The sequence below is a fragment of the Eubalaena glacialis genome, chromosome 11, assembly GCF_028564815.1.
Source record: "Eubalaena glacialis isolate mEubGla1 chromosome 11, mEubGla1.1.hap2.+ XY, whole genome shotgun sequence".
Taxonomy (NCBI): Eukaryota; Metazoa; Chordata; class Mammalia; order Artiodactyla; family Balaenidae; genus Eubalaena; species Eubalaena glacialis.
Genome location: NC_083726.1, coordinates 62,973,613 through 62,995,146, shown reverse-complemented (window position 1 = coordinate 62,995,146; position 21,534 = coordinate 62,973,613). Strand labels below are relative to the sequence as shown.

The following is a 21,534-nucleotide window of genomic DNA, read 5'->3' as shown; positions in this document are numbered from 1 at the left end:
TCAATGCTTGTAGCTCTTCTGGCTGGAGGAGGAGGTGGTGGTGTATTTGATGGCAGAAGTGCTGCCCCCGGAGGAGCTGAGGCCACCCCCTATGGCTCTGCCACTGCAGGAACTGAAGCCACCTCCAATGCCGTAACCACTGCCGTAGGAGTAGCCACTGCCTCCGCCCAGGCCTAAGCCGCTGCTGACACCGCCGGCACAGCCATAGCCACTGGAGAGGGTGGACTGTACCACGGCTGGAGAGGCAAGGGGACAAGGCCATGACAAGACATGGTGAGCTCACTCTGCCACACAGAGTCCAGTCAGAAGAGCACAAGGGCAAGGGAGGGAGGCAAGTGAAGGTACTTACAGATGTTGACTTGTCCAACGCCTTCCCCATTCAGCCTAGGAGAGAGGAGACACAGCCATCATGAGACCTCAGAGCCAGAGCTGGACCAGCGTGGGAAGCTTCGGCGTGAGGAGAGCCCATGGGGAATGTGCCTTCTAAGTGCTTTTCTGGGAGTGGCATTATGGCCACGACTAGAGCGCCTTCCACTGGTGCTCACTGGCTGGACACCGTGGACATGGACCCAGATGTTTGAGGAGGTTGTGTGAGTTACTCACCTGCACTCCTCGCCCTCCAGCAGCTTCCTGTAGGTGGCGATCTCCACGTCCAGAGACAGCTTGACATTCATGAGCTCCTGGTAGTCCTTCACTAGCTGCGCCATGTCCTGCTTGGCCTTCTGCAGGGCGTTCTCCAGCTCGGCCAGCTTGTTCTTGGCATCCCTGAGGGCCAGCTCCCCACGCTGCTCAGCATCGGCGATGGCGGATTGCAGGTTGGAGCACTGGAGGGGAAGATGGACAGATGAACCTGCAATCTGGACTCCTCAGGAGACGAAGCATGGTTCTTCTTTCCCAATGAGGAAGAGCTCTAGAGCCCAGATTCCATGGAAAAGGACGTTTGATTCTTTTTGTCCAGTCTTTTTCCATTCTGCAAACCTGAACTAGTCTAGGAGCTCCCTCTGCGCCTCTGTGTTAACCACCCTAATGAGGATGGAGGTGGTGACTGCTGGAAGATACTACAGCAGACCCAAGACCAGGGGACATTGGAAGAAATGGACCCACTGGCTTCTTCTGAATGTTGACAGTTTGGGTAAGTTCATGTGGATGCACACGAACTCACACAGAACCACAGACACCCACAGTGAGGAGACGATTTCACTTTAAACTGTTGCGACCTTGCCTTCCTTCCACTTCACATGTTTGGAAAACCCTCATTTGTCCTGTGTCTTTTCTCAGCTTCTTTTCCACATCGAATCTGAGCATATTTGCAGCAATCTTCCTCACACTTTCTGGCCTGACCTTTTCTTTGCCAACTTGTGTCTTGCATTCCCAAATCAATCATTCCTCTCATGGAATCTCATTTCAGTGCCTCAAGACTGTATCTTTGTACTGCTGACCAGTTGGGATTGGTCCTGTCATGCATTGGTTTCCTGCTCTTGGGTTGGGATCCATCTCTCTAACCTGTGGGAACTCACTAAGGGAGGAAGTACATGTCCTCCCCTCCCTGCTGTTCCCTCAGTGCCCAGGAATTCCCTACATGGTGGTAGATGATCCCTGGTGGAAAGCAAGGAAGGAAAGGATGCTTTTCTCCTCCATGGTCCCCACCATACCTGCTTCTTGACGTGGTCGATCTCAGATCTCAGCCTCTGGATCATGCGGTTGATCTCACTGATCTCCTGCTTGGTGTTGCGCAGGTCGTCCCCGTGTCTGCCCGCCGTCAGCTGCAGCTCCTCGTACTGTAAACCAGAGGGAGAGAGGGTGGTGTCCATGGGCTTCACAGGACACTAATCAAGGTTTTCACAAATCGAAACGAATGGTTTCTCCACGAGGCGTTTTAAGAAAATTGGTGTTACAAGGTCATGGACACTGTACACCCATCACACACCATCCTTGGTAGGACCACTGACTGCCTGGTTCTCTTCAGGACCAGAACATCCTCTGTACTGTTTCTGAGAACCAGCATTGGGGTGAAGCTAAAGCAAAGATCCCTTGGCCTTTATCTACGGTAGCTTTTGTCCTACATTTAGGTTCTTTGACTTACTAGACGTGGACATAAATACTGTAAAGATCTACTCTGTTGGTTCAGGGTACACGTCCATTGAGAGGACCCCCGCTTCCTAGATGGAGATTTCCCGAGTGAAGTCTCGGGAAGCCTTGCTGGTCTCCAGCGGGGAGGCACAGGGATTCTTCTTCAGCTTCCCCCTCACTGCTCACCTTGCACTTGTACCAGCACTCAGCCTCTTCCCGGCTCCTGCAAGCGATCTCCTCATATTGGGCTTTGACTTCAGCGATGATGCTGTCCAGGTCCAGGGTGCGGTTGTTGTCCATGGAGAGGACCACAGACGTGTCTGAGATGTGGGTTTGCATCTGAGCCAGCTCCTGCAGAACATGAGATCGTCAGATCCCCTTTTCCCATGACGTTTACAGAGGTACCCAAGCCTAAGATTTTCCATCTTTTGCAAATCTCTTTAGAGTCAATAAAACAGAGTGTGGAAAGATGCTTACTGCTTCATAGAGGGCTCTGAGGAAGTTGATCTCATCTATGAGAGCGTCTGCCTTGGTTTGTAGTTCAACCTTATTCATGTAAGCAGTATCCACATCCTGGGGAAGAAGCCAACAACTTGGGATCAGATGAGCCGAGCCCTCCTTCCCAGTCTGCTCCTCCTTTAATCTCCCTGATTATTCTTTTCTCAGAGTCCTCTCCTTCGGCAAAGAAACATGAACCCCTGATCTTACTCATCTCACCTTCTTCAGATTCACAAATTCATTCTCTGCTGACATGCGCCTGTTGATTTCATCTTCATATCTGGAATTAGAAAGGGTAAAACCTAATTGAGTCAGTGGTGAAGATTATACAGAAAAGGCAGCCTGGGATCCCAACTTCCCACAATGGATATATCCAAATGGAGCTTTCCTGCCAGTAAGCCTAAAAGACAAATTCTGTGGTCCCTAAATTGTTTACATCTTTACTCTCCCCATCCACCTGTATGGCCCTTTTGTTCTTCGGGGTTTGTGTTTAGGCAAGAATTGTGGTTCCATTTCCATGGACATGTTTTGCTAAGAATCATGCCCTCATTTGGACCTGGTCATCTAATAGACTTGAAGCGTGGGCTTCAGGAAACTGAGCCCTTTTCTCTCCTGTAACTCACTTCTTCTTGAAGTCCTCTACCGTGTCCTGCATCCCCCTGAACTCGGAGTCCAGGCAGCATCTCTCCGCGACAAGGCTGTCCAGCTGTCTCCTGAGATTGTTGATGTACTGCTCGAACAAAGGCTCCAGATTCTGCCTCACGGTCTTGGTGCCCTGCTCCTGCAGCAGGGTCCACTTGGTGTCCAGGACCTTGTTTTGCTGCTCCAGGAATCGGACCTGGAGGAAGACAAGATGGTTATTTGTGCAACAAAGGAAAGAAGGAAGGAAGGAAGGAAGGCAGGAAGAGAGGTGGGTTGACTGTGCCCAAGCAGATCTGATGGTCCCCGTGGTGCTGGGCTGCTCCAGAGCATGCACAGAGCCTCAGGCTGACAGTGCTGCTCCCCTGACTGTTTTCCTTCACCCGCACAGATCTCACTGGCCACGCTTCCCCAGGGAGCTGTCACATAGTCCCTCTTCTCAATTACGGAGCCTGTCAGTCAGTGACTTTCAACATTTCTTTTCTTCCTCTTGATAAGCACAATCACAAATGTACTTGAAAACAGTATTTCTCTCGTATATTGCACAGAGTTATTTTATGGAGTGTATCTCAGCTAAAGGGATGTCAAATGTTTACAATCTAATGGTTAAATTCCAACCCTATTGGCGATTGGATTTAATCTTCTTTCCCATCTAGTGCATGAGTTCCTCTAAAACAAGCTCCCTTAATGCTCGTGATCTGGTTCTACAAGTTAAGTATTTCTAGGCACATATACATGTTTCTGAGTCTTTTTTTCCTGACATCTCCTTTGGGTTTTTATCTTCTTTCCTTCCCCGCCACCACCCCAACTAAGGCTCAAGTGCAGTTTCCACTGTAATTCCCTTTTTAATTTCTTAGACCCTTCAGAAGATCAAGCTAACTCATTCCATTCTCTCAGTTCCTTTCCTTTGCTTGAGGGTTATCAAGAGTGGAGAATGCTTCCCAGGCAGGAATGAAGACATTTAAGGGATCAGTAGCTGTAAATGATTTTTATCACCTTCTACCTGTGGTCCACATGGAGCCTGTCCTGCATCCCAGTGGAGAGCTAGCCCGAGTCCCCTCCTCCCTCTCTCCCGAGTCTCCCCCTGGTAGGACGTTGGTTGCGTCTCTCGACTGTGGACTCTGTAATCCCAGTGGAGGGCAGGTGCTCCCGGCTCACCTTGTCGATGAAGCAGGCGAACCTGTTGTTGAGGGTCTTGATCTGTTCCCGCTCCTCAGTCTTGACTTGCTGGATGGCAGGGTCAATTTTCAGGTTGAGGGGAGTCAGGAGACTCTGGTTGATGGTGACCTCTTGGATGCCTCCAGGGGGACAGACGGGGAAGCCCGGGCCCAAACAGCCACTACCAAAGCCAGCTCCACCACCGAACCCAAAGCCACCACTAGCTCCACTGCCAAAACCAAATCCACTCCCAGCTCCACCTCCAACGCCATAGCCGCCTCCAGCTCTGCCGCCATATCCGCCACCGAAGGCACAGCCGACCCCTCCGATGGAGATCTTCTTGGAGCCCCCCACGCCATAGAGGCTGCGGCTGCCAAAGCCAGCTCCTCCACCCACTCCAGCGAGGCCACCACTGCCCCTGGTGCGGCACACGGGCACGCTGCTGAAGCCAGAGCAGCTGACCCTAGGGACTCTGGCTGAGCCGGCACTGAAGACACGGCGGCTGCAGCTTTGGCTCTTCACGGTGGATTTGGAAGTCATGGTTCCTGAAGTCGAAGAGGCTGAGGAGGGCGTGAGAGGTGGAGGGTAGAGCTGAGAGGAGCAGATTGGTGAGACGAGGTTCCCAGCAGTGGCTTATATATGGAGAAAATGGGCTGGGCTCAGTGCCGGAAGGTGAGCCTGCAGGTTGGGAAGGCTGGGCTTTACCAACAGTGAGATCACATGGGGTTTATTAGAAAAGTTATGAAATCTGAAGATCGCATTTTAGGTTTCCTTTAGTCAGGGAAAAGTTCTCCTGCCTTCCAGCTTTGACTGCTCTCAGTACAATAAGACTAGTCTGAATTCACTTAGCTGGGAGTTAGTCACTGACTCACACAAAGGTTCTCCATGTTACGCTCGTGTATGAAATGCACTGAGGCTCCTCTCCCCTGGTGTTTCACCCACAAGGCAGAAATACTGGAGATCAAAATAACCTATTGCTTATCCCTTACCTATAATTATTAGTGTTTTCACTGATTGCAGAAGTTAAACATGACATTTTTTTGCTTTCATTAAAAATTTCCCACAGGTAGATGCGTAGTTTTACAATATAATGGGCCTCTGTATATCTCTCACTGGATTTTATACAAATTATTAACTCATGGTCAGCCTTATTTCTTCTATACTCCCACCCAATTCCCTATCCATCTTAAAATATTCAAAAGCAAGTCCCAGAGATCATATCATTTCTTTAGTATATAATTCAACATTTATTTTGTAAATGAGGTACTCTTTTAAATACATAACCAAATACCATTTATATATCCTTAATATTTATGCATTCATTAACATTAAGGAGTGTCTCTTCAATCTTGAACTAAATCCGTTTGCGTTATTTATATTTTAAGTTTTGGTTGTCCGAATCAGGATCCTAACAAGTTCCATACATTTTGTATTTTGGTGATATGTCTTTAAAGTAATACATCTGTAAAATCATTTAAGTCATTAAATCCCCCTCCGCTTTTCCACTTGCAGTTTATTTGTGAAAAAAAATTAAAAACAGGTTATTTGTCCTATGCATTTGCATAGTCATGTTATCTTATTTAGCATGATCTTGTGTCCTTTGTGTATCCTGTAAACTGACAGTTCAAACTAGAAGCTTAATAAGCTATCTATTTAAACATTACAGATACAGATGTCATAGAATGCCTATTTATATACTGAATATTGATATTTACACACCTACTTATTAACTGAAAAATTAAACAAGTAATACATGGTTAAGGAAAAAATTACATGCTCAAGATCATTCCCCACTCCTGTCTAGGAAGACAAAGCAGTGTTGCCACTGCCCTGTGTATCCTTGTAGTCACGTCACTTCGATATGTTTCTGTGTTTTTCCTGGGGCATGTGTGATGCATGCGAGTATATATATTGAATATATACATACAGATATATATGAAACACACATATATATTCCCTTTTGCAGTTACACTCATGGTGTATGTACTTTGTCTCCCATATCTATGTTTTCACTCGATTCTCATGCTATTTCCTACAGGCTGTTTTCTCCACCTTTACCTGTGGTCCATTGCTGTGCATCCGCAACGTCTTATGCTGCTTTCAGCTTGGCCTTCCTTTCTATTGTGGCTTTATCTTTCTTCTCTGCTCCTTTTCTGAGCTCTATCAACTAATTTTTTAATCTTTTGTTTCTCACTCTACTGCCCCTTTGTTCTCTTATTTCACCGTGGTGTTTATTTCATTGCCTTTTCGGTAATAATCTTTGTCACTTTTTTCTGTTGAGTGTTTTCTAAGTGCCTCTTGTTTTTCTTTTTCAATGTAAAATGTCCTTCGTGGGGCCTGGAATGGTTCCTTTCTAACGAGGGCTCATCTTTGAAAGAGGCGAGCTCCTTCTGGACCTGTCTTTTGCAGACAGTATTCTGGGAGGAGGGGCCAGGCTGCAACCAGCCTAACAGGAATTCTCATTATGGCACAGGCTGTGTGAATAATTCTTTTAATTTTAATTAGACGAAACCAAGGAAGATGGCTGCGGCGTGGCTCGCAGTTCAGTCTCAGTCTTCTTTGCTTCCCCGCCAACCTGTTGCCAATAGGCCTTGCCTCTGATCCCTTACTCAACCCTACCTTCACTGGGTCTTGAAACTTCATGGCAAATGGGTCCTCCCTGGAACACACACACCCACTTCTGACTGCTGCAAACCAGCGATTCTTGGATTTGCACCTGAGGATGTGTTCTTCACATTCACACGGTAGGAGTTACATGAGTCAGCAGTGCCTGGCAGTAGGAAAACCTCAGGGTTAACTTTGTGTGCTGTCCCTCTGTGGTTACCACATTGTTTAGTTTTGATTTGTTTGTTCTCAAGAGTGTTCTTCACTGCATTTTCTGAGATCTGCACTGAGGGCATCTTCTCTCTCAGTTTCCCAACAACTGTGTTTGATTTCTTTCTTCCTGTGAGAAGAGTTTTCTATTTTTTTTTTTTTTTTTTTTTTGATTGAAGGACTTTAAGATGTTTTCCTTTTGGGGGTTGAGGGTGGAGATTACTTTTACGTTTCTTGTTCTCCTTGTTTGTTTTAAGATAATATCTGAGAAGGGGAAATGCCTCCCTTTCCTCCATTCGGCTACATTCAGAAGTCTCCCATTCATATATTTATATTTAAAATACATATAGCATTTAAAATATTAAGCAATAATTGAAATTCAAAATATTAATTTTCCTTTCTCGTGCTGCATGGAAACTATTGGCTTCAATGAAGACATCATTGTGCTCAGGGCCTCTCCCTTCCCTGAGCCATGATAAGAGTCACCTGAAAGTTTTCTGCAAGCCATCATATTTACCATCGTCAGAAATGTAATCCCAAAATATATTTGTGCTCTCCTCAGTGGAAGAACCTCCTTTATTGCTTAATCACAGTTTGCAGCATTGAAAGCCCAGCAGATACAATGAAAGAGAATAGTCTGTAAACCACCATGTACCAATCCCCCAGATTAAACACTTATCCATACTTCTCAGCTTGTCTCATCTAATTCCACTACTTCTTATACTGAAATCTTCTACTTTTGTTGATGTATCTTCAAGGAAATTAAGACATTAAGTCATTTCACTTGTCAATATTTGCATGCATGTCTAAGTTCTTAAGAAGGACTTTTAAATCTAACTGTACAACAGTTTTATATCGATCATGAGCAACAGTCACTTCTTAATGAAACCTAATACTCATTTATGTTCCTACTTCTCTGATTATCTCAAAGATGTCTTTTTATGCTGGTTTGCTAGAAGCAACATCCTAACTAGATTCACATATTGCGTTGGACTGTTGGTTCTCTTAAGCTTCTTTCATTCTGTGATAGATTCCATTGTTTTCTTTTATATACCACTGATTTGTGGAGAAATTGTTTTTTTCTCTAGAACGTCTACATTCTGGATTTGGCTCATTGTTTCTGTCGGTGCCATGTAACTTCTAACGCCGGTTTTTCCTCGGTACTAGTTATATTAGAGTTGATTAGATTTAGTTCCATTGTTTCAGGCAAGATTATGTCCCAGCTGGTGCTGTGTGCCCCGTAATGCATCAGATCATGAGGCATATAATACAAGTTGTTCAATTAAGTGATGTTAAGACTGATCCAGGTATAGCCATAGTTCCAGCCTTAACCCTCCATTAAAAAGTGTCCAATAAATTTGTCATCTAATATTTTAATATTCATTGATCAATTCTCAGATTGACTATTTCATGAGGGGTTGCAAACTGGTAACTTATTAATTTAACATCCTGCCTCTGCATTTATCACCTGGGAGTCATCTATAAGGAAGGAATTGTCATGGTTTCCTTTTTAGGTAACCTAATATGTATTTAATTGATACAGGAAAGGCAGAATAAGTGCTTCTTTCTCTTTATTTTGCAATTTTAGAATAGTGGGTTGGGGCCCCAGCAATTTCCAAATGCAATAAAGAAAGTTATTTTTTGTTTGTTTGTTTTTTAGGTTTTGTATAATTTTAAATTCACAGTTCAAAAAATATATTTGATATGTTTGAGTCCATGGCAGGCATTAATCCTTTTGGTGCTTAAACTGTCCATTTTAGGCCAATGGGAGCTCCTCAGATTGGCTTCTGTGTCCTTTTGACAGAAACGCATTGGACTTTGCAAGCTTCCTTGTTGACGGGGACGAGATGTCTCAAGGCTACCTTGTACTTATCTTGCAACAGACATGGAATCAGCCATTTCTGTGAGTAGCTCTGGTACCTTTTATTGAGAAATGATATTCACGAGCTAAAATTTACATGCTATGGGTGCTCATTGTTACTGGGTTATTCTTGCTTTGAAGACTTTTCAATGGATAGAGCTAAGAAAAATGTAAAAATATAATTGAAAAGTACTCAAATCAGAAGTTTATACTGATATTTCCAATTCAAATAGAATACAGGATGATTTTATACCTGTATTTATTTTACTCACTCTGAAAAGCTGAGCTCTGAATGACATATTACTTATTTGCTTTATCCTACAACAAACCTATGATAGTGTCAAACTAACAGTACCAATATTATTACAAAAAAGAGGGCTACTAAATGCAGTTTCTGATTTCTTTGTGGCTACACCCTGCAAGTGCTATGAAGAAAATCAGATTAGGCAAGAGGAATGGAGAGATAGAAACACGGGATGAAGGAAAACCTTCATAAGAATCCAGATAAATTCTAGCCTTGCAGTTTCAAACAGAAGCAGGAAGGAAAGGTCTTCCATTATTACATTTGATGGAGAGGAGTTTCTTAAGGGAGGGAGTACAGATACAGATGGCAGTGGGGTTAAAGAAGGGGGTTCTATAGGTGCATGAGGAGGTTGGGGACAGTAAGAGTGTTGGGGAAAATGGCACATCTGAGTGGACCGGCCTCTGAGACCTCAAGAGGATGGTTTTCCTCTGCCACTCACTTGCTAGTGCTAAAGGGACACCCCTGGAGTCCAGGAAGTAAGAGCATTGAGGAGAAGGCACTGCCCAGCAAAACTCATGGTTAAAGGAATCCAGCTGCTGTTAGAGAAGAACTCCTCAAGCCCTTTCTCCTCCCATCCTGGGATCTACTGTCAGCTTTTCTCAAGGCCAAGTACAATGAAGAGTTAGCTAGCAAGGGATTCTGTAGGGATGACTCTGGGAGCATGGAGCAGCGCAGAGAAGAGCAGCCTGCTCTCAGCACCTGTAGAAACATTCCCTCCTCTGGCTGTTCTGCACCCCATGCCCCCACCGTGAGCTGGGATTCCATGCACTGGGCTGTACTGGCGATTCTAGCCCATGCAGCTAGAATCCACGTGGTATGGCTCACAAGTGATCATTCTGAATCGCAGAGGATTCAGGTAAGGTGAACTTTGGATACAGCTTCTAACTGGAAAATGTTTTTCTATTGGAGGTTGTTATTTTTAAAATGTATTTCCTATATTTTCCAGGTACATGGACTCCATACAGGAGGAGGCAATTGGCTAGCCTCCTTAGGAGTCAAATCCAGTACCTAAGGACCGTGAGTACTGCCGAGTCCTTCCTTGACTCAAAAACACGTCTTTGCTCTTGCGAAAGAAATACGTTTCCTCTTATTCAGTCCTCAGTGGGCAAAGGAAATCAATCGGAATGTTTTCATCTCAGGGAGCTTAATCTAGAGACTGAATCTTTCCTTCCTTAGTACCAAAAAGTGTAACCGCGTTTAATCTCAGATGTCATACAATGAGGACATCGTGGGGAACACACTTTCTCTTTTGAAATGACACATGTTCAACATCAAAAAATTTAGAAAGTACACAACGTAAAAGAAAGACAGTTTACTAGAGTTAACGCCAGCTTGAGATGATGAGCATTATTGTTGTAGCATTAGTTCTTCAATGATTTCTCTGTGTCTCTGGCCCTGCAACCGTCTTTGTGTTCCTTTGTGATTCTGTCTCTTTCTCTCGCTTACTTGTTTCATAATTTTGTGTACAAAATTAGTTTAGTGAAAAATACAGATGTTACTTTGAGCCCCACACTTTAAGTGCTTTTCGTCATAAACTTTTAATTTCAGAATAGTTTTAGATTTACAAAAAATTGTGAAGATAGTACAAAGAGGTCTTATACAATACACATTCATTCCCCCTATTATTAGTACCTCACTTTAGTTATATTTCTCACAATTAAGGAAACGATATAAATATATTATTATTAACCAGTCTATACTTCATTTGGATTTCCTTACCTTTTGCCCAATATTCTTTTTTCTGTTCTAGGGTATCATCCATGGTACCACTTTCCATTTAGTCATTGTGTCTCCTTCTTGGCTAACACGGTTTGTCAGGTTTTCCTTGTCTCAATGACCTTGCAAGTTTTGGGGAACTCTGCCCAGGTGTTTTGCAGATGTCCACAACTGGGCTTTGTCTGATGTTGCCTCATGAATAGACTGGAGTTATGGTGTTTGGGAGGAAGACCACAGAGATGACGTGTGCCCTTCTCATCACATCATATCCAGGGTACTTGCTATGAACCAGACTTACTACTGTCGGTGTTACCCTTGATCACCTGGCTGAGGAAGTGTTTGATTGACTTCTTGACAGTAAAGTTACTCTTTTCTCCCATTTTTAGACTGTGCTCTTTGCAAGGAAGTCATTGTGCACAGCCCACACTTAGGGGGGAGCAGTTCTTCACTCTTTCCTTGATTGGGGAGCACCTATGTAACTAAATGAAATTCTTCTGCCTAAGAGTTGTCAGTCATCCCTTATTAATCAATTTAGTCAATCCCTTATTCACGTCAGTGGGGACCATGAATAATTATTTCCTAATTTGGGTTATAATCCAGTGCATTATTTATTTGTCTATCTATTTATTTATGGCTCAAGTTGTTCCAATTTGTCTATTAGGAGCTCTTACAGGGTCTTTTTGATTATTTCTTTACTTCTTGGCACTGAAAGATGCTGCGGGGTCATCTTATGTATATATTCCACCCCATTCCTAGAATCAGTCACTTCTCCTGGATTCCTAACAAGGGAACTTTCATTCCTAATGGTATAAGGCAGAATTCTCCAGAGAAAAAAACCTGGGATTAGGAACATGGACAGGACAGAGACTGGAAAAAGTGACTGGCCCTCAGGAAGATGTTGACAGATCACCCTTGCACTGTATCCTGAGTTTTCCATTACCCATTTGTAGAAGTCAAAGGAAGCCAGTGCACAGCTGAGAGAGGATGCAGGGCTATCTCTTTGGAGCAGCAAGGGCTCTACTTCTTTGAGTCTCTGTGAGAGGATTATGTGGTAAGGAAGAAGGCATTTCCATTCTTACTTTGCCTCCACACTTCAAAAAATCACCACCTGTGCTTTGTGTCTGAGTCCTTGGATCCTGAATTTGCCCAGTGTTTCCAATTTTTCCCTGTCGAAAGGATTATTGGGATTGACAACCATGAAGTACAACTTCCTGCATTTGTACTATTTCCTCAGGACACATTGCTAGAAGCATAATTTCAGTTCAGAAGTATGTACATTTAAATTACTCCTGATACACGTTGCCAGGCAAGTTTCTTGGTCATGAGGCCTTTCTAAGTATAAGTCAAATATCTTACTCTCTAGTCAATGTCCTTCTGATCGACTTGGACTGTAATATGATTCTCTGGGGAGTATGGGTGTCAACGGGGGCAGGAGGAGGTTGAGTGTTAGAGACCAAGTCAGAGAAACTAATCTGCTGGCACCTGGTAAGGGCAGTGAAAACAGACTTTACTATGATGATGAACCTGATCCCTCCCGCTTCACTTGCCAAACTGCTCTCGGAGGACTCCTGAGCATCCGGATGCTAAGTTGCTGTTTGCCGAAGTTCTCTAAAGGAGGGGGGTGAAGCACATGGGGATTGGCAGTATGCTTCATTCCTGAAAAGGCATTTGCCCGGTGAAAACCGCAAGAACCATTGGTAACAAAGCAAGGCAATATGAAACCACGCATTATAGTATAAATCTGCTTTATTTAGCAATACAAGTGAGCAAAGAGCAGAGGAAGCGTCACAGGGATAGAGACCCCCGTACATCATAGAACTAGTCACTTGTGCTTTCATGATCACTGCAAGGGAGGAACACAGCACCTGTGAGATGGGACATACTGGGCCAGTGGAAAGCTAGGGGCATTGCCCTGTTCTGGAGTAGGACCCAGACCTTCCGATGGTGAGCAATGGAAGCTCAGATGCAGTAGGTGTTGGCGGAGAGGACATGAGGGCACTCAGCAACTTCAGTTCTAACTCAAGGAGTAAGAGAAGAAAGAAGCAGGAGAGAGGAAGCAACTGGAGGAAAGGGCAGTGAAGCTGGAGAGGGAGCCTGAGACACTGTGGGACCCCGAGCCCATGGCAGGCGTTCAATGCTTGTAGCTCTTCTGGCTGGAGGAGGAGGTGGTGGTGTATTTGACGGCGGAAGTGCTGCCCCCGGAGGAGCTGATGCCACCCCCTTTGGCTCTGCCACTGCAGGAACTGAAGCCACCTCCAATGCCGTAACCACTGCCGTAGGAGTAGCCACTGCCTCCGCCCAGGCCTAAGCCGCTGCTGACACCGCCGGCACAGCCATAGCCACTGGAGAGGGTGGACTGTACCACGGCTGGAGAGGCAAGGGGACAAGGCCATGACAAGACATGGTGAGCTCACTCTGCCACACAGAGTCCAGTCAGAAGAGCACAAGGGCAAGGGAGGGAGGCAAGTGAAGGTACTTACAGATGTTGACTTGTCCAACGCCTTCCCCATTCAGCCTAGGAGAGAGGAGACACAGCCATCATGAGACCTCAGAGCCAGAGCTGGACCAGCGTGGGAAGCTTCGGCGTGAGGAGAGCCCATGGGGAACGTGCCTTCTAAGTGCTTTTCTGGGAGTGGCATTATGGCCACGACTAGAGCGCCTTCCACTGGTGCTCACTGGCTGGACACCGTGGACATGGACCCAGATGTTTGAGGAGGTTGTGTGAGTTACTCACCTGCACTCCTCACCCTCCAGCAGCTTCCTGTAGGTGGCGATCTCCACGTCCAGAGACAGCTTGACATTCATGAGCTCCTGGTAGTCCTTCACTAGCTGCGCCATGTCCTGCTTGGCCTTCTGCAGGGCGTTCTCCAGCTCGGCCAGCTTGTTCTTGGCATCCCTGAGGGCCAGCTCCCCACGCTGCTCAGCATCGGCGATGGCGGATTGCAGGTTGGAGCACTGGAGGGGAAGATGGACAGATGAACCTGCAATCTGGACTCCTCAGGAGACGAAGCATGGTTCTTCTTTCCCAATGAGGAAGAGCTCTAGAGCCCAGATTCCATGGAAAAGGACGTTTGATTCTTTTTGTCCAGTCTTTTTCCATTCTGCAAACCTGAACTAGTCTAGGAGCTCCCTCTGCGCCTCTGTGTTAACCACCCTAATGAGGATGGAGGTGGTGACTGCTGGAAGATACTACAGCAGACCCAAGACCAGGGGACATTGGAAGAAATGGACCCACTGGCTTCTTCTGAATGTTGACAGTTTGGGTAAGTTCATGTGGATGCACACGAACTCACACAGAACCACAGACACCCACAGTGAGGAGACGATTTCACTTTAAACTGTTGCGACCTTGCCTTCCTTCCACTTCACATGTTTGGAAAACCCTCATTTGTCCTGTGTCTTTTCTCAGCTTCTTTTCCACATCGAATCTGAGCATATTTGCAGCAATCTTCCTCACACTTTCTGGCCTGACCTTTTCTTTGCCAACTTGTGTCTTGCATTCCCAAATCAATCATTCCTCTTATGGAATCTCATTTCAGTGCCTCAAGACTGTATCTTTGTACCGCTGACCAGTTGGGATTGGTCCTGTCATGCATTGGTTTCCTGCTCTTGGGTTGGGATCCATCTCTCTAACCTGTGGGAACTCACTAAGGGAGGAAGTACATGTCCTCCCCTCCCTGCTGTTCCCTCAGTGCCCAGGAATTCCCTACATGGTGGTAGATGATCCCTGGTGGAAAGCAAGGAAGGAAAGGATGCTTTTCTCCTCCATGGTCCCCACCATACCTGCTTCTTGACGTGGTCGATCTCAGACCTCAGCCTCTGGATCATGCGGTTGATCTCACTGATCTCCTGCTTGGTGTTGCGCAGGTCGTCCCCATGTCTGCCCGCCGTCAGCTGCAGCTCCTCGTACTGTAAACCAGAGGGAGAGAGGGTGGTGTCCATGGGCTTCACAGGACACTAATCAAGGTTTTCACAAATCGAAACGAATGGTTTCTCCACGAGGCGTTTTAAGAAAATTGGTGTTACAAGGTCATGGACACTGTACACCCATCACACACCATCCTTGGTAGGACCACTGACTGCCTGGTTCTCTTCAGGACCAGAACATCCTCTGTACTGTTTCTGAGAACCAGCATTGGGGTGAAGCTAAAGCAAAGATCCCTTGGCCTTTATCTACGGTAGCTTTTGTCCTACATTTAGGTTCTTTGACTTACTAGACGTGGACATAAATACTGTAAAGATCTACTCTGTTGGTTCAGGGTACACGTCCATTGAGAGGACCCCCGCTTCCTAGATGGAGATTTCCCGAGTGAAGTCTCGGGAAGCCTTGCTGGTCTCCAGCGAGGAGGCACAGGGATTCTTCTTCAGCTTCCCCCTCACTGCTCACCTTGCACTTGTACCAGCACTCAGCCTCTTCCCGGCTCCTGCAAGCGATCTCCTCATATTGGGCTTTGACTTCAGCGATGATGCTGTCCAGGTCCAGGGTGCGGTTGTTGTCCATGGAGAGGACCACAGACGTGTCTGAGATGTGGGTTTGCATCTGAGCCAGCTCCTGCAGAACATGAGATCGTCAGATCCCCTTTTCCCATGACGTTTACAGAGGTACCCAAGCCTAAGATTTTCCATCTTTTGCAAATCTCTTTAGAGTCAATAAAACAGAGTGTGGAAAGATGCTTACTGCTTCATAGAGGGCTCTGAGGAAGTTGATCTCATCTATGAGAGCGTCTGCCTTGGTTTGTAGTTCAACCTTATTCATGTAAGCAGTATCCACATCCTGGGGAAGAAGCCAACAACTTGGGATCAGATGAGCCGAGCCCTCCTTCCCAGTCTGCTCCTCCTTTAATCTCCCTGATTATTCTTTTCTCAGAGTCCTCTCCTTCGGCAAAGAAACATGAACCCCTGATCTTACTCATCTCACCTTCTTCAGATTCACAAATTCATTCTCTGCTGACATGCGCCTGTTGATTTCATCTTCATATCTGGAATTAGAAAGGGTAAAACCTAATTGAGTCAGTGGTGAAGATTATACAGAAAAGGCAGCCTGGGATCCCAACTTCCCACAATGGATATATCCAAATGGAGCTTTCCTGCCAGTAAGCCTAAAAGACGAATTCTGTGGTCCCTAAATTGTTTACATCTTTACTCTCCCCATCCACCTGTATGGCCCTTTTGTTCTTCGGGGTTTGTGTTTAGGCAAGAATTGTGGTTCCATTTCCATGGACATGTTTTGCTAAGAATCATGCCCTCATTTGGACCTGGTCATCTAATAGACTTGAAGCGTGGGCTTCAGGAAACTGAGCCCTTTTCTCTCCTGTAACTCACTTCTTCTTGAAGTCCTCTACCGTGTCCTGCATCCCCCTGAACTCGGAGTCCAGGCAGCATCTCTCCGCGACAAGGCTGTCCAGCTGTCTCCTGAGATTGTTGATGTACTGCTCGAACAAAGGCTCCAGATTCTGCCTCACGGTCTTGGTGCCCTGCTCCTGCAGCAGGGTCCACTTGGTGTCCAGGACCTTGTTTTGCTGCTCCAGGAATCGGACCTGGAGGAAGACAAGATGGTTATTTGTGCAACAAAGGAAAGAAGGAAGGAAGGAAGGAAGGCAGGAAGAGAGGTGGGTTGACTGTGCCCAAGCAGATCTGATGGTCCCCGTGGTGCTGGGCTGCTCCAGAGCATGCACAGAGCCTCAGGCTGACAGTGCTGCTCCCCTGACTGTTTTCCTTCACCCGCACAGATCTCACTGGCCACGCTTCCCCAGGGAGCTGTCACATAGTCCCTCTTCTCAATTACGGAGCCTGTCAGTCAGTGACTTTCAACATTTCTTTTCTTCCTCTTGATAAGCACAATCACAAATGTACTTGAAAACAGTATTTCTCTCGTATATTGCACAGAGTTATTTTATAGAGTGTATCTCAGCTAAAGGGATGTCAAATGTTTACAATCTAATGGTTAAATTCCAACCCTATTGGCAATTGGATTTAATCTTCTTTCCCATCTAGTGCATGAGTTCCTCTAAAACAAGCTCCCTTAATGCTCGTGATCTGGTTCTACAAGTTAAGTATTTCTAGGCACATATACATGTTTCTGAGTCTTTTTTTCCTGACATCTCCTTTGGGTTTTTATCTTCTTTCCTTCCCTGCCACCACCCCAACTAAGGCTCAAGCGCAGTTTCCACTGTAATTCCCTTTTTAATTTCTTAGACCCTTCAGAAGATCAAGCTAACTCATTCCATTCTCTCAGTTCCTTTCCTTTGCTTGAGGGTTATCAAGAGTGGAGAATGCTTCCCAGGCAGGAATGAAGACATTTAAGGGATCAGTAGCTGTAAATGATTTTTATCACCTTCTACCTGTGGTCCACATGGAGCCTGTCCTGCATCCCAGTGGAGAGCTAGCCCGAGTCCCCTCCTCCCTCTCTCCCGAGTCTCCCCCTGGTAGGACGTTGGTTGCGTCTCTCGACTGTGGACTCTGTAATCCCAGTGGAGGGCAGGTGCTCCCGGCTCACCTTGTCGATGAAGCAGGCGAACCTGTTGTTGAGGGTCTTGATCTGTTCCCGCTCCTCAGTCTTGACTTGCTGGATGGCAGGGTCAATTTTCAGGTTGAGGGGAGTCAGGAGACTCTGGTTGATGGTGACCTCTTGGATGCCTCCAGGGGGACAGACGGGGAAGCCCGGGCCCAAACAGCCACTACCAAAGCCAGCTCCACCACCGAACCCAAAGCCACCACTAGCTCCACTGCCAAAACCAAATCCACTCCCAGCTCCACCTCCAACGCCATAGCCGCCTCCAGCTCTGCCACCATATCTGCCACCGAAGGCACAGCCGACCCCTCCGATGGAGATCTTCTTGGAGCCCCCCACGCCATAGAGGCTGCGGCTGCCAAAGCCAGCTCCTCCACCCACTCCAACGAGGCCACCACTGCCCCTGGTGCGGCACACGGGCACGCTGCTGAAGCCAGAGCAGCTGACCCTAGGGACTCTGGCTGAGCCGGCACTGAAGACACGGCGGCTGCAGCTTTGGCTCTTCACGGTGGATTTGGAAGTCATGGTTCCTGAAGTCGAAGAGGCTGAGGAGGGCGTGAGAGGTGGAGGGTAGAGCTGAGAGGAGCAGATTGGTGAGACGAGGTTCCCAGCAGTGGCTTATATATGGAGAAAATGGGCTGGGCTCAGTGCCGGAAGGTGAGCCTGCAGGTTGTGAAGGCTGGGCTTTACAATAGTGACATCACCCCCAGGCACTAGAAAGGTATGAAGTATGGATGTTGCTTCTGTGGCATCCTTTACTCGTGGAGAAATTCTCCTGGCTTCTAGCCTTGACTTGATCACAACACAATAAGTCTGGATGTAAATTCACTGAAGTCATGAGTTAGTCATGTTCTCAAACAAAGGAGACAAGGAGTTGATCTGTGATAATTGTCCCCTCCTTCTGCTTACTCAGACACTGTTCTGTGTGCCCCTTTCCCACACAGTTTTTCTCTTCCACCAGCACCACCCTTCCCATCAAGTTGGACTGCCTCTGAGAGCTAATAGGCATTTGCCCTGTGGCCTGAGCAAGAAGTGGCTTGTGGTGTTTTCCCGCCATGTTTGAACCTGTCCTTCTGGAGCTCCTGGCTGCTTTTCTGGTGGCCTGGCCTGGGAATGGGGGCTACTTTGGGGACATGACCCTCCTTTGAAAGGCAAGAGGGACAAAGGAGCTGAGTTTTTACAGCATAAGAGCAACTCTATCCTATGTGGAATTGGCAGTTTCATGATAGGATAAGAGATCACCCAAGCCCACCCTGCCCAGAGATCTGACTTCTTGTGATTTCTACCCATGCCTGCACCTCCCTCCCTAGTGTTTGTTTTCCCATTGAGCTGATGACCCTGTACATTTTTTTTAACCAAATGAAATTCATAGACACCTTTTTCTCTGGTTTTTTGGAATGTTAACTTAGAGCTTAATTTACAGAAGCTTAAATGAGTAGGACAAAAATCATTAAGGGAATTCACTGCATTTTGATGCCCATAGATTCTGACATTTCTTAAGAATCAAGAATTATATATCTTAATGTGGTGTGCACAGAAAGTTGAGGGGCATATAGAAGCAGTGAATCATAAAAATGTACCTTTATAAGTGTGATGATGTCACAAGTAAATTCCAAATTTATATTTCTAATCTCAGTGCTTGAAATCTCAAATCCCCAGACACATTCTTAGAGGGTCGGAAGGCTGTCAAGTGAGCATGGTGTTTGGTTTAGGGGGAAAGAGATTCATTTCTTAGTCCATACATTAAGTACTAAGAGGAATGTTGAGAGCAATTGTAGGCATGGTGATTTATGAGAATATCTGGTTAATTGACAACCAAGGGAGGAAAGACAAACTCCCATATTGAGATGAGCCTGAGAAAAGCTCTTGTGTTGATTTTATAAGCAATTCAATCTCTCCAGTGTTATGGAGGCACAGCATCCCGGAGAGCAGGGCATTCCCTACCCAAAGGAGTGCTAACTCAGCATCTGGCAGGAAAGAGATACCTTCTCAAGGCAATGGAAGCAGCTCCCCTTCCTCCACCCTGGTTGCACAATGCTTTACCAAGAAATGTGATTCCACCCAATTCTGAGAAAGAAGCTTTCCTTTCCATGGCATGGTGTTCTGAGCTACTCTCTTGGGATAGATTCTTTAGACTTGGCATGGATGAGGCCAGGAGGGGAGGAAGGGTTGGCAAGTCAGTTTGGAGCAACATGCATTTGTCCAACGTCCTGTGTCTATGTCAGTGTTCCATGTCTGTGTCTGCTTTCACATTGCAATGGCAGAGTTGAGTAATGGTTGCAACAGAAGAGTGTATGACTGGCAAAGCTTAAAAGATTTATTAGATGGCCCTTTGAAGAAAAATGTGCCAACCCCTGGTTAAGAGCAAGGGCTCTGGAGACAGAGTGCTCAGGCTCACAGGCTCCCGTGGTCTTTATGCAAATTACTCATTTTTAGAGCTGTAAACTGGGGGATGAAAATAGTACCTATCTCACAGTGATGTGAGGATAACGTGAAATAATTCACGTAAAAGTCTTAGCACAGTGTCTGCGCATAAGTTCTCAATGAAGATGAGCTAATATCATCATTATAATGGAAGTATGAAGAAGCTTGGTGTGTTCAGGGACCCACAAGAAGCTTCAAGAACAGAACACAGGGACAGCGTGTATGTGTCTGGGAGGGGTGGGGAGAAAATGCAAACAGTGTTGCAGGTTTGTGCCACATTAGTAAGGCCAGAAGCCACAGGTAGAATTTTGTCCTTGCTCCTGGAGGCCATGCAGAGGCACGAGATCAGAAGTGTGATTTGCAAGCTTGCTGGCACTCAGAGCAGCAGGCAGGGAAGAGCTCTTCTCCAGCAGCAGCTCCTTGCTCAAGGGGCTGGAAGGAAGCGGTGGTCAGAGGGAGGCAGCATCCAAGTCCTAGGAGGGAGCCTGGCAGGCTGCCCTCTCCCTCCTGTGGAGTCAGGTTCTCTGCTGTAACCCTCTTCCGGGTCCTTATCTGTCCTCTGGGCTGTGCACACGGGGACAGGTTTCTGTCAAACAGCACAGGTGATCAGATCAGTTCCTCTTTTAGTACTAATTGTATATCTTTTCCAGGGTGGGAGAAGACTCATCCTCCAATGAAGTATATAATTCAATTGCAGCAGGAACCTCACATTCAACCATTTAGCCTATCAGAGGATGATTTAACTTCAACATATTATCCAGTGTGAAATTTGGCATGTGCACCAGATGGCATGAGCAATGTAAAGTATCATGTTTGTTTCATTTCCTGACACAAGTATTTCTCCTATTGGTAGATTTATAAGTCATTCATATATATATATACTTTTTTTCCCCCCAAAAGTCCCCATCACCACCTGCCAGGGAATGATGTTCTAGGAACCAATTCCAGGGACCCTGACCCTGAGTCATGTCCACTGAGAGGGCTCATGAGAGATGATGAGGGCTCCTGAGAGAGTGGAGGGGGAGTCAGGGAGAAGGGACCCTGTGGCTGATCCATTTCTGCCCACTCTTTCCAAGTCCCACTACCCTTAAAAGGTCAAGGGCAAGTGGTTCATTTGCCCTTGATTTTCTCTATCTTTCTTTGTCTGGGTGTGGGAAGTGTGCCATGTTCCCTAACCCAGTTTTAGACTGCCTCCCTGGACTAAGCTGTACTTCTTCCCTCCTCTGGAATGCAGTACTCTGCCCTCTTCCCCTGTTTTAGTGCCCAGGAGAGGGTTGTGTTCATAGGCAGTGGGGACCCACTGGATGGTTAGAGAATTGACTTCTCAGATGAAATCTTCCCAGTGATCCTGAATCATGTCCCATGGTGGAGCACAGGGGAGTTATATTTTCCCAGAGGAGAAAGGTGGGGAAGCCAGACCTTCATAATAAGATTAAAACAAAGAGTGATAATCCAGGCAACTATGTGAGAGAAACTGAAGCAAAGCTGCATGAGTAACTCCGGCAACAGCCAGCCTCCTCCTCAGCAGGCTGCTGAACC

The 21,534-nt window shown here is 46.2% G+C and overlaps 2 protein-coding genes across 2 annotated transcripts; both read right to left on the bottom strand.

Moving 5' to 3' along the window:
- Window positions 1-4,905, bottom strand: LOC133101500 (keratin, type II cytoskeletal 6A-like). The gene is made up of 9 exons (XM_061206354.1): window positions 4,366-4,905; window positions 3,192-3,406; window positions 2,788-2,848; window positions 2,548-2,643; window positions 2,257-2,421; window positions 1,653-1,778; window positions 604-824; window positions 350-384; window positions 1-236 (listed from the first exon to the last, which is right to left on the bottom strand). Exons 1-9 carry the CDS (start codon window positions 4,903-4,905, stop codon window positions 1-3), a joined length of 1,695 nt encoding a protein of 564 aa, XP_061062337.1.
- An 8,286-nt stretch (window positions 4,906-13,191) lies between these two features.
- LOC133100445 (keratin, type II cytoskeletal 6A-like) lies at window positions 13,192-18,096 on the bottom strand. The gene is made up of 9 exons (XM_061204514.1): window positions 17,557-18,096; window positions 16,383-16,597; window positions 15,979-16,039; window positions 15,739-15,834; window positions 15,448-15,612; window positions 14,844-14,969; window positions 13,795-14,015; window positions 13,541-13,575; window positions 13,192-13,427 (listed from the first exon to the last, which is right to left on the bottom strand). Exons 1-9 carry the CDS (start codon window positions 18,094-18,096, stop codon window positions 13,192-13,194), a joined length of 1,695 nt encoding a protein of 564 aa, XP_061060497.1.
- Between the last annotated feature and the right edge of the window lie 3,438 nt (window positions 18,097-21,534).